The following is a 16479-nucleotide window of genomic DNA, read 5'->3' on the forward strand; positions in this document are numbered from 1 at the left end:
TGGGAACGAAATAAAAAACACGTGAAACGTAAAATCAGAAAGCATTACGACGTTTAGGATCAATAAGCCAAACTAATGATAAGTCAGATTTGAGGTTGTACATTGTGAAATATTGCAAATATATATATATATATATACATCCTTTTGAAATGAATGGTAGTATGTTGATGAATGTAAATTATGAATAGACAGTTTTATGCAAAAGGAGTGAATTACTTGATTATTATATTTATTTGAACTATAGATTCAGGTCTTCCGGCATGAAAGAGAACCCTCTGAATTCCTCTTGTAAATCCGAGCTTAGGACCGATGGCAAAGGTGTTAGAGTTGGAGGAGCTGATGTGAATTCCTTTTCGAAATAAGAGGTATCATCCGCGGCCTTAATTTCAGGAACAAATGGAGGCTCTACACGTAGATTTAAGATATCGTCGAAATTGATATTACTGAAGAATGGCTCAGCCATGACCTCGAGGGCATCCTTTGGACCAGCACCTAGACGCTTTTCAGGATCCTTGGTCAATAAACCTTGGAAAATCTGTACAATATCCCCTGCCATATCAATTGGATATAATGGTTCATCAGTGAGGATGGCATTGAAGACTTCATCTTCATCATCACCAGAGAAAGGAGATTGACACAACAGCATCTGATATAATAGGACACCAAACGCCCACCAATCGACAGCTTTGGTGTATGCTTGTCCTTTTAGAATTTCAGGAGCCATGAATTCTGGAGTACCACAAAATGTAGAAGTTTTATTCCCGTACCACATATTATCTTTACATAAACCGTAATCAGCAATCTTAATATGACCTTCTGGAGTTAAGAGGATGTTTTCCAACTTCAAATCACGGTAGATAACACCGTTATCATGGAAATACTTCAATGAAAGAAGAACTTCAGCGGCATAAAACTTAGCTCTCCTCACAGATAACCTTTGGTTTTGAACATGCCACATCAAATCACCACCACCAATAAACTCCATGGCAAAGTAAATACGATTTTCAGTTTGGAAAGAACAGTACAAGTTTGTGAGGAAAGGATGTTTGGTTTCGGTAGCTAGTAAGAAAACTTTTTTCTCCGCTCTTGCACTCTCTATATCATGATTTTTGATGATGTTATCCTTCTTTAGGACTTTGATTGCGCAGAGACTATTTGTGTTTTTCGATCTAGCTAGTAAAACCTTACCAAAGTTACCTTTACCTAACACCTTCAACAACACAAAGTCATCCAATGAAACTTTTCTTCTCTTTGGAGTCTTTCTCTTGTGTCTAGTACCACTTGAGTACGATTTTTGTGGAGAAGAAGGAGGGCTTTTGCTAACAACCTTACTAATATCATCAGGTGGTAAGCTTGGTGCTTCCAGAGAAGTAGGAGCATGGATAGACTCACTATGTGGAGTTGGGGTCTCGGAATGAATTTCTTGGGATGTGACAGTTTCTTCGACTAAGTCGTAGTCATTCTTTTTAGTTGGTAATTTGTCTGGTATGTAATAAGACTGTTCTTGGTGCAATTGTTTTTGTTGGGTTTGTTCCTCCTGTGATCTTGCGTTTTCTAAGTACCAGCGTTCTTCTTCTTCTCTTCTTAGTCTCTCTCTTAACTCTTGAGTAGTGTTTCCTACGTTATTGTAGTCATCACTATTAGAGTATTCCGGATTATTACTGGATGGTTCTTGATAGTTATGAACTTGATCGTAAGTGTATCCTTGTTGGTAGCCACCACTCGAAAAGCTGTGTTCACCAACATCAGGTGATAAACCAGGATCCAAACTGAATGGGAGTGATTTGTTTTGAGGAGATGTGTTCCCGACACTGTTTGTAAATGATTCATATTGGCTATCATGCTGGGTAATGAAATTGTTCAAACGATCAATAACTTGGTCTTTTCTAACCTCTGCAGGTGTTGTTGGTTTAATAGTCCCTGGATGAACAACAGGTTGGTCAAACGCGTTGCTGAATTTCTTGTTAGAATCAGTTGGAGTCTTTGGTTGAGGTTTGTTTTTGTGAACTTTGATATTGTTTGTACCTCTTTGTTGCTGAGAACGTTTGGTATCTTGAATAGTGAGGAGCACTTTATTAGCCATTTCCATAGACATTCCGCAGAAATCTGGAACTAAATGAGCACATTGGGCATGGCACATAACACCACATTCAGTACATTTTCTAACATTCTTTTTGCCCCAAGGTAAGATATAGCCACAATGACAACACCATTTGGTACCACGATTAGATACTGGCACAAATCTGTGAGGAATACGATGGTTCAACTTAGTCTCTTCAGGGTCAGAATCATTACTAGTTTTAGCAATACACTTGGTAACAACATGTGAGTAGCACTTTTTATGACATAAAAACTTACAGTCTTGGCACTGATAACCTGTGTATCTTAAAAACTCACCACAGTATGCACAACACATGATGTTGTAGAATGATTTTTGAACGAAGTGGTGACCATGCTGTTCATAAACATCTTCCTTACGATTAACGATAGCACCATGACGATGTAATCCACCCATCAAATTCTTTCTTTGCGTAGTATTGGATTTGCTGAAGCCTAATGTCAAGAGTATTTGCCCGGCAGGTTCCAAAACAAACCAGGTATTGGTGGTGAGATGTTGAGAGTTTGGGGTTTGAGTTTCGGGGCGATTCTCCGTAGGATGCGTAGTATTTGGACTTTCAGTTACTTCACCTGCAAATGTAGATTGGTCACTCTTGGATTGAGCAGAAACAATTCTCGAAGCCTGAACCCATTCTCCTTGCGTTTGACCCTGCTTCTGCTGTTGGCCAACCTTTTTCTTACGGATCTCCTCTGCGATATCCGACAATAGTAGCCACATTACGGCTACGGGAACGACCCGGTCGTTAACCTTGTCATAAATAGTGACTTCCACTTCATTACCTTTATCAATGACAATATTGAAATCCTCATGCCATCTATCATTTCTTGAAGGTTTTGTTTTTGCCTTAACTGCATCATCTACTTTAATGGTGATAAATGTTTCTGGTTTTCTAGAAAACAAAGGAGATTGAATATGATCTACGTCCCTAATAGCGGTTACGCCAATAGTTAGAGTACCAGACAACTGTTTTCTCCTAAATTTGGGTTGAGTAGCTTCTTCTGTGTGGTCTCTGAATGGGTCAATATCAACATTTATGGCTTGATATTTTTTCAAAGATTTAGTTAATAGCTGTATTCTGTGCTTTGATTCAACGGAACCACCTTGTGCAGCGCTGCTGCTTCGCTGGTCTCCGTCAATTTGATACAATTTAGTTAACTTGTCATTCGCCTCTTGATACTGCTTTTCCACCTGCAATTTAAATTCCAATTGTTGTAACATGTACTGAATTCTTTGAGAGAGAGAAGGACAGTCATATTTTACAAGATCTAACCTCGAATATCTAAACTCCTCCGGAGAAATAGTCGAGAGCTGGCCAAACCCAGGATGAGAGTTAACGTCATTACCGTTTTGTACATCAGGTTGTTGGCTCAACTTTAACTTCTTCAACAGATCTTCTAGATATTCAATATTTTGTTGAGCTTCTCTGATATTGGTGTTACATTTTTGAATAACCATAACATTGTCAGTCTTTTTCTTCAACTGATTGGAACCGAAGATGATGTTCTTCTCTCTGTCGATCTTTTTGTAGATTTCCTGTTCTACAGGACCTGCAGTTTTATGATCGATATCCATCTTTACCAGAAACGCTGCAGAGCAATCAATATGGACACTCTAATTTGTGGTATAACCAAAGTCTAACAAAGGTTGGTTCTTGATTTTAACTGCAAACCCGGTCTCAGTATTAAAACAGTGTAAAAAAAGAAGCACAAATGTTGACTATTTATGTATAGCTCTCGAAGCTAATATTTTGAATGAGAGCTCTAAAATAGATCAGCAAACTTTTTAGTAGTATCTAGCAAATCAACAGTCAATGGACAACTCTGTGATCCTTTCGTAAAAACCCCGCCAGGCAGATGTTTCAAGATTAGAGGTTTGTTTGCATAATATAGTAGAGATCAAACTTTTGTTTTTCTTTACCTCGCCACATCACTTCCTGAAATGGCTAAATCGATATAAGACTAAAGGCAAAAAAGGAAAAGAGTCACGTGAAGAAGAATAACACAAACTCTTAATGCTACATAGTAGTGGTTATGTAATGTTCAATGTCCATGGATTGTTATGTATTGTAATATATTTAGCGGACAAGGGGAAGAAGTTGAATTAAGAAACTAAAACAGTAAAGCATAAGATATTAAAATTTTGTTTTTATATCTCTTGGACAGTTCTAATAAAGTTTATTGGTGGCATAGGCAGGAACAGCCTGGCACTGGGCATATGAAATGTCTCTCAAACCATTCTTCCGCATGTCCTGCATGCATTCCGTGATTGCACTTTAGACAAAAGCTGAACCACTCATTCATTCTCAATCTTTTCCTTTCTGTTAAATCGTTGATCTTTGAGTTCTGATCGATATTTACTTCGCAAGAGTTAGTTGTACCATTGATAACAATCGGAAGGTTAGAAGTTCCTAATGGCAAGAGACATATAGCACATCTTGGATATGAAGTACCGCAGTGTGGACAAGAGTGTTTTTGTTGCGGTGTTTCGTTATTTGTATTGTTCAGGCCGAATTTTTTGGCGCCATTCACGTTTTGGCTTATATGCCTTGCCATATTTGTGCTTGACGAACTTTCGGAGGTTTTATTGATGTTCTTTTTACATTTTGAACATTGCAAATACATCTGGCGGGGTTTTACTTGTGAACTGATACGTCCATCGCTTGTCCTAGAAAGTTTCATTTTAAGAACATCAAATTTGCCTCTCATCGTGAAGAACTCCCATGAATTTAGCATATAGCGATACGTTTCGACCCATTCGTCAACTCTTTGATCCTTGAAGTATCTTGGAGATCCAAATACGGATATTAATGCAGCAGTTTGAACGTCACTTGTTTTCCCCACGTATGATTGCAAGAGATCAATACCACTTGGCGTAATTCCGGTCAATATTAGACCTTCTAACTCACCATTCTCAATAACAGTCGTTGCAGTCCTCTCCAAAAATCTCGTCAAATCTGTGTCGTTCAAAAATCTCAAAGCGACACCCAATCTCTCTCTGAGAGATATTGCACTTTCATACAAGATATCCCACCAGTCGTTATCGGCAACGAAAGAAAATATTACTCTTAAATAGGGATCGTCTAGTTCGGCGGCCATCTTTCTACACTGCTGCCTCCATGCATTATCACCGGGTTTTTCACTATATGCTTGGTACCCTGCAATGGCAGCAGCTATTAGTCGTAGACGCTCTTTATTAGCGGATCCTAAAATAGAAATTGCTCTTTGTACATCACCAAAAAAGACGGCCCATGCTGCTGCCTTTTCATAATGATTCAAATCAATCAAAGCTTTGTATTTTTCTTCATAGTCTGCGGGTGATAAATCCCATCCACTTATTATCATGCACAATTTTCTCTGAATGGATTTCTTTGAGTTCAATGAGGAACTTAGACTAGAAACATTTCCGATTTTGTTTTTGCTCTTGCTTCTCATCTTGATAATTTTATCTAATTCTTTATTCAATTGTTTTTCTGTAAGCATTCCTCCTGAACGATATCTATTCTGATTCGAAAGGCCTTCGAGACCATTCCATATCCCTAAAATACCTTCATAACCAAGGTCTAAATCACCAGAAACCATAGTCCCATCGTCAATGGACGCCTTAGCTATGGCCATCCATCTCCAGGTATTTCTAATATAAATGTTATTGTTGAAAAGCCTTGATTTATCAATCATTTCAACAGTTTTCATGGGGTCCAAACCATATCCGAGGCTAGCACGCTTACGCATAATGAAACTGATATCATTCTGCAGCAGTTTTTCAGCATCGATAAAATACTCATTTACCTCTTCAGAATCGCTTGTATGACCATTTTCAAGACTGTTTACTGAGTTTCTATCTTCTGTATCTGATAAATCTAAATCATCACCTGTATCCAAGTCTTCGAATGATAGATTCAGTAACCCAGTATCTAAGTTATCGAAAATAGATATTTCATCTTCACCAGTTATTCTTAATTCATTTGCGTTGCTGTTATCATCGGAGATGGACATGATGCTATTGTAATTGTTAATTTTTGACTTGGAAAATCCGTGTTCAACATTCATCCGATATATTGTCCCTGATTGCCGCATACAAAGAAGACTAGTCTTCCCATTTTCGGTTGGAATGTAATCAAAAGTGACTACACGGTCATAAGTTGTTTTTATATCAGTGACGGTCGAAACAAATAAGGAGTCATTCAACTCATTTCCTGATTGTAAATCTGGTACCGTTGCCAACCTCCAGCGCTTAATTGAAGCACCTGAGTGTAAAGTCGAAAACTCACCGTTTCTTAAAGGTGACCAACGGAAACAAGAATTCATATATTTTCTCGATGCCGCTCCATGGCCAACAAGTTTGTCAAATTTAAGAAGTGGTTGAGCTTCTAAATATTCCGGATCATCAGAAATACTTGCTAGTTTCCTTCGATCCCAAAATGCTAAAGTTCCATCATCAGCATAGGTCGAGAACTGCCATGGATTGAAAGGGTTTATTTTGATGTCATACGAGATTCGAGTTGGATGTTGATATACAGGGTTAGGAACTCTAAGATCAATTTCTTTCAACAATTTAGTACTTGACGCCAAAATACTGGTGTCATCCACAAATTTCAATGAAACAATGCTTTCATTTACACAGTATGAAAAAGATGGTGTAATCATATTGGATTCAGTACTTTGGTAATTGACGTCCCAAACCTGTAAGGAAGCATCATGTTTATTACGTTCCAAACCCATGGCAATCAATCCATTGGTGTTTACACTTAAACTGTTGATGGTCCGCTGTTGTTTAGCTCTAACCCGAAGATCAAATCCGTTGTACTCATCATCTGTTTCCGATATGCTGAATAGTCTAAGAATACCACTTTTCTCACCCACTGCGACCATCTTGTCATCCGTTTTGGAATAGTCTAGGCATGTAATATTTCCGAAGTCCTTGACTGTATTCAATTTCACTATCGACTCATCTGAATCTACATCTAGTTTAACTCTATAATGGGAAACTTCGTCTCTTGTTGGATTGACGGACAAAAAGTCCAAACCATCCACGTTAGACCAACATGGAACATGTTTTATCAATCCCATGGGGTCAAATATTGCTGAATGGTTTTCTAAAGCGTCTCAATTATCGACTCCTCTGAGATACTTGGTAATCATGCATTTAAGTTAACTCTTTAGATGACTTCGAAATAAAGCTAGATATGACATTATATACATAAAGTTACCCGGAAATACTATCAATGCACACTAACTTTAAAAACTAGCTGAACTTGGATACAGCTTAATCTCTCAAAGCGCCCTTTAGTTGCCTTTCTTCCATTATAGATAGATCTTCAACATCACTCAAATCCTCCCTCATGAGAAGTTTTCGTCCTTTCCAAGCAACCTCTTCTATTTTATGTGTCTTTTCGTCTATATCGAAATCATCATTTAACAAACTTTTGATGTCGATACCATCTATCTTGCATATATATGATTGAAAAGTTTGTAAAAGTTTGGATGCCGTGATCGTGAGTAATCTTGGATAATTTCCATCTTCTACAATATGTGAAAGTTTCTCGATAACCTCACTTTTAAATTCATATATAGATTCATATTCATCTTTTGTAAGTTTTTGTTCAATTGGACGTAATATATCCAGGCCGGCAGACTCTTCTAATTGCATGAAAGTTTTAAATGATGAACTTTTGGACAGGTTATCCCATACCGATTCTCTTAGTATGTAACGAACCGGATGAAAAGCGATATCATAGCAAATTTTCGATTTTTCTACTTTCTTAACGTTGCATTTATGTTTCTCAACGAATGTTGAAGCTAGGTCCTCCAACTGGTTCAAATCCTGTAAAAGAAGTTCTGAAAATGCTATACGATCCTGTAACTCCTCGGAGCTTAATGTATTCAAAGAAGAAGGGCTAAACTTCCTCACCAATGGGGCTCCCCTTTTCAACTCTCTCTTCATAGTCCAGTACTTACAAAAGTCAAAAGAGATACGTTCTGTTTCTGGTATATGAAATCTCTTTAAAATCATCTGTACTATATCGGCAAATTTCTGGGGTGCTATTAGAGTTCCCCTGCTGGTTTTCCATTTATTTTTGGTTGTCTTTTGCGTTGAATTATTCGAATTAGTTGGAACTACGGTATTGAGCAAAGTTTCGTGATCATTAACATGTTTAAAGTACTCTCTAGTTTTCCTTATTCCTTCTTCGCAATCATTCCACCCTTTTGGAGAATGTTTATGACAGTAACTTTCTAGAAATGCGCCCGGAGGCATACTCTTCGAAGCTGCTTCCTGAACGGTGCATCCATTGAAATTCATGTATAAGCCAGCTCGTTTCGCGCAAGTAGTATGATACGCAGCGAAGCAATTCTTATTCGAACATTGTATACAAGCACCTACCTCTTGTTTGCATATATAACATACAAGTTTCCACCTACTTTTTGGAATGTTTTCTATTCCACCAATAGGTTCCATGTAGTGCAAATTTCCAAAATATAGTTCAGGTATCCAAATTTCACAAACAACATGGCCCCACGATCCATTATCTGTCTGCTTAAAAGCCCCTGTAGTGCTCGGGCAGAAGAGGCAGCCTATTTTCCGATTTTTTGAAATCATACAACGTCTACAAAGCCATTGGCCCTCTGGAATGAAAACAACGCCGTAACATTCCTGATGCACAGCTATATCACATCCATCGCAGAACACAATAGCATTCGAATTGTCACATTCTATCCCACCACAGACAGCACACGGTTGGTCCATCGGGTATCCAGTACCATCGTCTGAGCCGTACAATTCATGATGCTTCCAAGCAGCATGAGATTCGTGAGTGTCATTAGTTGAAGTTGGAGATACTCTTGGCGGAATTTTCTTCTCGAGGTGGAATGCCTCGTTCTCTAGCACTGTTATTATTATTTCAAACAGCTCATGGGTAATTTTATTCCTCGGATTGCTAAAAGATTCGTTCAAATGCCGAAGAAATAGATCATCTTGCTCATCCATATCATACTCCACCTTAAAATTAACCTGGTAAGGCGAAATGTCTGCGAAATATTCGTTTTTATGTCTTAGAAGAATGTCAGTCTTTTTACAGTATGTCTTCTTGTCTAAAGCACAGCAGCGGCCATTCTGCGTGCCATAACCATATCGAAGATATTGCTTGTTGACTCTTCCCTGAGGGTTCAATTGAGAGATCTGGATCCCACAACGTTTGAACTCCGCATGTTTAATCTGAGGACCTAACTTTTCCATCGTAATTGTATCATTCACAATTAACTGCTTCCACGACGTCATATATTGTAATAAGCTTGCATTTTCATCATCACCGCCCATCTGGCCCGGCCCTCCAGTTTCTTTTGTGAAAACAACATCATCGTTGACATCTAAATCAGGATAAAATCTTTTATAGCTGACTTCTTCTCTGAGTCGAACGGCTTCTTCCTGAGTATGCATCAGTTATTTTCCCCTTACTTAAGATAACCCTGGTCACTACAATAAATTGCCTCAATAAACAAGCAAACCACTACCTCATCGATCGTATACTATTATTGTCAATTGATATACAACCGAAATGTGCTTAACGTTGATAATATTCAAAACAGAGAAAAGTTTATATCACGTGACCATGACGTTAATCTATATACTTAATGAAGTTGAGGCAGACGGCACGTTATAGCTCTCTAAGTAAGACTGTACATGGTGGAGTATTGTAGACTAGGAGATATTTTGTGGTGAACGTTCTATAGGCCGTTTTCCCCGGTCATTTTGGAAGAATAGTTGCCATTATTATACTTTTGTTTCCAAATAGTCATATTCCATGACTAAAAGTCTTGTACCAAGCAAAGATTTTAAAAGATGGTCTGAAATGACATTGAACAAAGAAAAAAAAAGAGAAGACCGAGTGAGGATGAATCATTATCGTTACATTGATGTGCTACACTGGTATTATATATTATATATTATATTATACTTACTCATGGCAGAGATTGCAATCCAATCTTATGCTTAAATGAGAGTTGTGTATGTGTGTGTATGTGTGAAAGTAAGAGAGAGAAGATAATGTCACTCTTCGAACTTTAATAAAATATCTACGGGATTTTCGTCATGCCCATTGAACATTAGCTTGTTGTTATCTTCGTTTTCCATTAATATACCGGACAAAAATTGTTGAAGATCGTCATGTAGTGGGTTTGATTCATGGGTCTGTGTATCATCATGCCTTTCATTTAAGAGCGCTGGGTATGCTCTGCCATCTATGATCCTTGCTGTGTAATCTTCTGTGTCGTTTAGATGTACATTTACATTTACGTTTGCGTTTTCATTTCTTTCGTTATTGTGGTGCTGGTGATAGTTATCTTGTGGGTGTTGATGGTGGTGTTCCTGGTGATGCCCTTTAGCGTTTGCTAGCTGCTGTTTTCTCATTTCGAGTTGATGGACCCTTTGTCTTAGTTTTTCCTTTTGGGCTTCTTGAATTTCCAGCACCTGTTTTAAGAACTCCATGTAATCGATGGTCTTCATCAATATAGTACCCTTGTTTGCCTTTACCTTTTTGCCATTATCGCTAGAATGAAGCAAAGTAGGAGGGACCAAAGTTCCGAGTTCTTTTATCTTAGCCTTAATGAGCTCACGTCTACGTCTCTCTACCGCGTTATGGAACTCCCTTCTGCGGCGAATCTTCTCCTCTGGACCCAACGATGAGGACCCAGTAAGCTCTTTAGGAGTAGAGGCCAAGCTGCTGCTGGTTGGGAACTGCTGGGACGTTCCTCTGTTGCTTCTGAGCGAGGAAGACAATTGTGAAGTGCCCCTGTAGCTGGTAGAAGGAGACCTCAAACTGGACGACATCTGACTCAGCGAATGTGAGTCAAACGAGTTTAACGGATGGGGCTGGTATGAAGACACTGGCGTCATCAGATCACTATGGATACTAGACCCCAACGATGACACAAAATCGTCGTTGAAGCTACTGGCCAGGTCATCCGTAGCTTGTGAACCGTCTTGGAAAATCGGCTCATCAAAAAGATTCCTAGTAGTCTCGTCAAGGTTTATATGTTCGAACGCAGGATGCCCTCTTCTCTCTACATCTGAAACAACACTACCGACAGCACCACCAGGACCAGGACCAGGACCACCTGGCCCTGGCCTATTATTATTAGACAGCGAAACGTACTCGTCCATAAAACTTGTGGGAATGTTTCCGGCATCTATTTGGTTCCCGGAAATACTTTGCTGCCTAGACTGTTGTTCAGCATAAATCGTCGACACAGAGGAGCTCATGCCTTCCGAAACATCAACGTTAGTTCCCATACCGCCCGCAACCCCACTGTTCATTCTCAAACCCATTCTCCCTTCCACGCTCGAGTTCCCATCGTCATGAGATCCCGGAATAGTCATGGGAATCGGAGTTTGCGAATGAGAAGAACCCGTCCCAAAGGACGACCCTCGCTGAGCTAGAGCATTCTGCTGTAAGAATTGATCTAGCAGATTATCAGCGTCAAAATCCATGCCTGTACCCACTGATCAAACCGATTTTTCTTCTCGAAATCCTCCTGTATTTCTATCCAACTTGTCTAATATTATTACTACTCCTGTTATTCTGAACTACCTCCGAATAAAAGTCGCTAAAGTCCCTGATTTTGTAAACAAAAAGGAGCACCAAACAGAAAATGCAATGCTCAACACTGCAGACTACTACAAAACTAGCAATTCAACGCTTCACTGGCCTGTTTCTCTCTCTCCGTTCCTAAAACGTTGCCCATATTGCACTAATTTGAAGAACTCTTTCTGTAATGTTTCCAATTATCATTATTTTATGAATAAAGTAGAAAAAAAAAAAAGGCGAAGACCCTTCTTGTAACGTTGACTAAAACTTAGATCCAGCTGATCTTTGGAAAGAAGGAGTAAGTGATACAAAGCGGTTCAAGGAAATATCTCAAGAAGAAACCACAGAGAATCTAGTATTGAGATAGATTCAGGGAACAATTTGCCTTTGACTTTTTTTCCTTCCCTTCTTTGGACTAATCTGTAACTATAGAGTTTATAAGCAAGTATGAGTGGGAATGATTCTGACGTGAGCAATCTAAGAGATTCATTGAATAGGTGGAATGAATCGAGAAATAACCATTCACAGGGGTTCAATGAGGGAGCTAAAACGATATTTGCCAGTTGGGCGGATTCTATAAACGAAAGGGCTCAGGATGTTTACCAAAGACTACCTTTAACACAGCAGGATCTAACGACGAATCCAGAACCGGAGTGGTTTTCATTGAGTAGGACAGAAAGACTATCTTTATTTGTATGCTTTGTTTTGGGGTCGGTAGCGTGCTTTACCATTTGTGTGTTTTTGTTCCCAGTACTAGCAGTGCAACCTAGAAAGTTCGGACTTCTTTGGTCCATGGGTTCGCTATTATTCGTTTTGGCGTTTGGGGTTTTGCAAGGACCCATTGCATACATGAAGCATTTGACATCAAGGGAACGGTTGCCATTCACTGTGTTTTTCTTTACGTCATGCTTCATGACCATATACTTTGCTGCGTTTACCAAAAGCACTCTATTGACCATTCCTTGTGCTGTATTAGAATTGATTGCTGTTATCTACTATGCAGTTTCGTATTTCCCATTCGGGGGCGCAGGGCTAAGGATGATCAGTTCAATTGGTGTGAACCAAGCTCGTGGCGTGTTGCGCATCTAACAAAAGCGACCGAATACAAAACTTCCACACATACAATGTATCTATATATGTAATAACACACACATATACAGACAGATATATTTTATATTAAATATTATATGTACTATAACAGTTTCCACAGACTTAAGAAGTGATCTCCTCATAGGTTGGCGGCTCATCATCGGACAACAAGGCCTCTTCGTATGTGTTGCCACTGTTGAGACTCTCCTCCGAGTTTAAAGGTATATCTGCACCTGTTTCCACGAATGCATTTTTGAAGGTAACGGTGGGACTTGAACCTGAATTAACGTTTGTGCCTTGATTCAGACTTGGAGATCTACCACTTTTCTGGTTGCGATTCCCCATCATTTCGTCAATGTTACTGTACCTCCTTGTTGCCATCGATGCGGCTTGCGAAGAAGCATCATCAAAGTTTTGAGTTGATGCACGAGAAAGCATTAATTGCTGAATAGATAACTCATCTGGATCATAAGATGCACGTAATTGTGGACTCCCTATAGGGGACATCCGAGGAGAATTAGGAACCGATATGGCTTGCTCAAAGCTTGGTAACGGTTCGTCGAAGGAAATGGTGCCTGCGAATGGCGTGTCTGACATGGTGGCCATTGCGTAAGTAGGTAACTCAAGGTTATCTGAAGTACAAAGTTCCGATACAATATGAACTGGTGTATCGATTAAGACTTCAAAATGTCTTTGCTTAGCAGGATCTTTTTCATCTGGCTTGCTGATTCTTAGCATGATTTCCAATTTATGCTTCACATTGATATGACTGGAATTGATGCTAGTGACATACAAACCCCGTTTAGGTTCATTCAGACGCGTATGATTCAACACTTTATGATTGGAGTTTACTCTAAATGTTGTTGTGTTTTTGGCCACTGCCACATTAGTCTCGGTGACAGAGGAGTCCTTACGAGATCTCCGTCCAGCAAGAAAATCAATAACACCTGATGCAGCACTGCCACGACGAGAGTTTCCAGATGATTTTATGTAGTCCTGTTGAACAAATTCATCTATACCGTATGGCGGAACACTTCTTGCCATCTTCTTATTGAGAACCTTGTATTTGGGGAACCTAATTTTAGTATCAACTGTCAAAGCCTCAACCATATTAACGGTTGAATTCGTTTCACTATCCTTGAAAGAGGAGTAAGAAAGCAAATTATCACCTATGCAGTTTTCAACCACCTCTTCTTTCATCGCTTTCCCACCTTTTTCTCGTGTTCTGATTTCCAAAAGTGGGAAGACACGCTCTGGCTTTCTCCTGGAAGCAAATTCTTGATAGTAAGGACTGTATGGATCATTGGCTACCAGGTCAACCTGATCGAACTCATACTCTAGATTTTTAGACACGTAAGTGATCTTTTCAATGGCACATATTCTAATTCTCTTTATGGAGAGATCTTTGATTAAGGGCACGAGTTTAATTTTTAAAGGAATATCCGCATCTAAGGGAACATATTTTTGTCCAAATGAAATCTCATAGGAGAGGGAATCAGTCCACACCCTATTGATATATATAGGCTTATCTGCGGTCGATATAGACCTCATAGGAGGCGTTCTGATGAGGTTTAAGGACAGGCGGCTATAGATTAGCCGTTGGTAGTCTGCCTTTGTAATGGAACGCCCTCCTTGTATATGCAAATGACCCTTCATTTTCTTGAAAAGTTTTGAGCCACCGAACTTGAAATGGCTGACCGAACTATCACCAGTGGAAGAGGGTGGATTTGAATCGTCATTGTTGAGATCAGAATTAGATCCGTGAGGGCTGTTGTAGCCATTTCCAGATAATGCGCTGTCGCTGTTTTGATTCTTATACGAATCGTTGTCGGTATTATTTGCTGACTCAGTATTGATAACTTTGACTCCACAGCGGAAGTAGTAGCTTACCCTTGCGGAAGGCAGGTATATTGATTCAGGAATATTATTGTCGAAGACGACAGGAACAATAAAGACGTAATCTCCAGCTTGGAACGAATTTGTGGAGAATTCAGACGCTGCGTTTACTTTTTTCAGAAAGTCCTCTTTGGTTTTGCTTTTCTTTAAGTAGGGTCTATCCTCGAACTCGGGGATGTCGCTGAACACCCTTGACTGGAAGATGTTCTGTGTGTTTTCAGCGATGACCATTTCTTGGTCCGCGGATGAGAACCCGACGTACAAGTTGTAGTTCTCGTTGGTGAAGTCCCAATGTAGCTGGCCGCCTGTGTAGTATTCTTCGCTTTCTGATCTGTCTGGGGGCACGCCATTGCTCCAATAAATTCTGATTCTTGAATATAGCTCAGCCTTTAGACTGGACAGTTCCATTGGCGTCTTGAGGGACATGATGACGGCAATGTTGTAGGGGACGCCGCCGCTTTCGCGCACAGATGCGGGGACGCTATCTGAGTTGGAGTCACCATCGAGCGACGGGGACGAAGCGTCCTGTGGTCTTGAGCTGTGGCTGTGGGTGTTGTGGAGGTTGTTGCTGTCGTTGTTATTGGCTCCATGCGTGGATGCAGATATCGTCGATTGGCTTTCTCTGTGGTCCATCCGGGGCCTTGAGCCCGGGTTCGACGAGTTTGGTGCACCACCACCGTCGTAGTAGTCTTCGTCGCCATCTAGCCAGTTCAAATGGTTCAGGTACTCGTCGTCGGACGGCGAAACGGTGGGGAGAAATACGGTGTCGCCCGACGTGGCTACGTGGAAGCTCACGCCGTTTTTCGACGAGAGCAGCTTTGGTTTGAGGAACCCGCGCTCTCCCAAGTAGTTCAGCAAGTACGCTCTAGCGGCCGCTCTTTTCCTGCTCGAGTCCAAAGCCCCACTCATCTGCGATCCAGCCGCGCTGAGTGCTGTGGAAACACGAGTGATGCGTCTCCCGAGACAGTTTTCGTCCAAATCGACGCTCGCACCGCCGCCGCCTTCTTCCTCGATATCGCTATCGCTAATGACAGAAAACGGTCTTGAACGAGGGCCCCCGTCCGCTGCGTCCAGCTCCGGCCCAAAAGAATACTCCAGCAAGCTGCTGGCCCCCCGGTACTGGTCCAAATCGTTCTCAGTCTCATCATCAGACGTCGTCGCCAGCTCGTTCTGCGGCGCTCCGTAATCCTGACTCCCATACAACGGATACGGCGACCCAAATGCCATCATCGGACCAAACCCCCCAGGTACGTTGCTCGCGAGCCCCAATGGCGGCGCCTGCACATTGCTGTTCGACCTACGAACCATCGATGATCCACTAGTCCTTGCCGATGCTGCTCCACTGTGACTATGCGACCTCCCAACACTGCCATGATTCCCATTATTACTATTGTTACCATTATGACTATGACTATGATTATGATGATTATTATGATTATTATTTTTATTATTATTACTATTGTTACTATTATTACTGCTATCCCCACTATTACCACCTCCATGCCCACCGCCCTGGCCCCCTAGTATAGACGCAAACGCGTGCTTGATCCCAGACTTCGACTTTCGTCTCGAATCGCCGCTCTCTTTGCCATGCTCGTGCGCACTGAAAAATGACATCCTGTGCCCATACACACACTACCCTAGCGCTATCTCGTGTCGTTGTAATCGCCTGCTATCGCTTGCTATCGCCTGCTATCTCCTGTGGCCCTCTTTTCACTAAACCCGGATACTTTCCGTAGATGTTTTCTTCTTTCTCTCAATTTCCCCTTGGTATCTGACTACTTTCAGCCAGCCATGT

The 16479-nt window shown here is 40.7% G+C and overlaps 6 protein-coding genes across 6 annotated transcripts; 1 reads left to right on the forward strand and 5 right to left on the reverse strand.

Moving 5' to 3' along the window:
- Positions 1–238: 238 nt before the first annotated feature.
- On the reverse strand, positions 239–3691 carry PKC1 (protein kinase C; the record flags this gene model as incomplete). Its single annotated transcript, XM_022821378.1, has 1 exon — positions 239–3691. One exon carries the CDS (start codon positions 3689–3691, stop codon positions 239–241), a length of 3453 nt encoding a protein of 1150 aa, XP_022677745.1.
- A 602-nt stretch (positions 3692–4293) lies between these two features.
- On the reverse strand, positions 4294–7185 carry SEA4 (Sea4p; the record flags this gene model as incomplete). Its single annotated transcript, XM_022821379.1, has 1 exon — positions 4294–7185. One exon carries the CDS (start codon positions 7183–7185, stop codon positions 4294–4296), a length of 2892 nt encoding a protein of 963 aa, XP_022677746.1.
- Positions 7186–7381: 196 nt separating this feature from the next.
- On the reverse strand, positions 7382–9550 carry NTO1 (Nto1p; the record flags this gene model as incomplete). Its single annotated transcript, XM_022821380.1, has 1 exon — positions 7382–9550. One exon carries the CDS (start codon positions 9548–9550, stop codon positions 7382–7384), a length of 2169 nt encoding a protein of 722 aa, XP_022677747.1.
- Positions 9551–10159: 609 nt separating this feature from the next.
- Positions 10160–11599, reverse strand: RTG3 (Rtg3p; the record flags this gene model as incomplete). The annotated part of the gene is made up of 1 exon (XM_022821381.1): positions 10160–11599. The coding sequence occupies one exon, from the start codon at positions 11597–11599 to the stop codon at positions 10160–10162; it is 1440 nt and encodes a 479-aa protein (XP_022677748.1).
- Positions 11600–12143: 544 nt separating this feature from the next.
- Positions 12144–12785, forward strand: SFT2 (Sft2p; the record flags this gene model as incomplete). The annotated part of the gene is made up of 1 exon (XM_022821382.1): positions 12144–12785. One exon carries the CDS (start codon positions 12144–12146, stop codon positions 12783–12785), a length of 642 nt encoding a protein of 213 aa, XP_022677749.1.
- Positions 12786–12908: 123 nt separating this feature from the next.
- ECM21 (Ecm21p) lies at positions 12909–16298 on the reverse strand (the record flags this gene model as incomplete). Its single annotated transcript, XM_022821383.1, has 1 exon — positions 12909–16298. One exon carries the CDS (start codon positions 16296–16298, stop codon positions 12909–12911), a length of 3390 nt encoding a protein of 1129 aa, XP_022677750.1.
- Positions 16299–16479: the final 181 nt, after the last annotated feature.

The sequence above is a fragment of the Kluyveromyces marxianus genome, chromosome 7 (assembly GCF_001417885.1).
Source record: "Kluyveromyces marxianus DMKU3-1042 DNA, complete genome, chromosome 7".
Taxonomy (NCBI): Eukaryota; Fungi; Ascomycota; class Saccharomycetes; order Saccharomycetales; family Saccharomycetaceae; genus Kluyveromyces; species Kluyveromyces marxianus.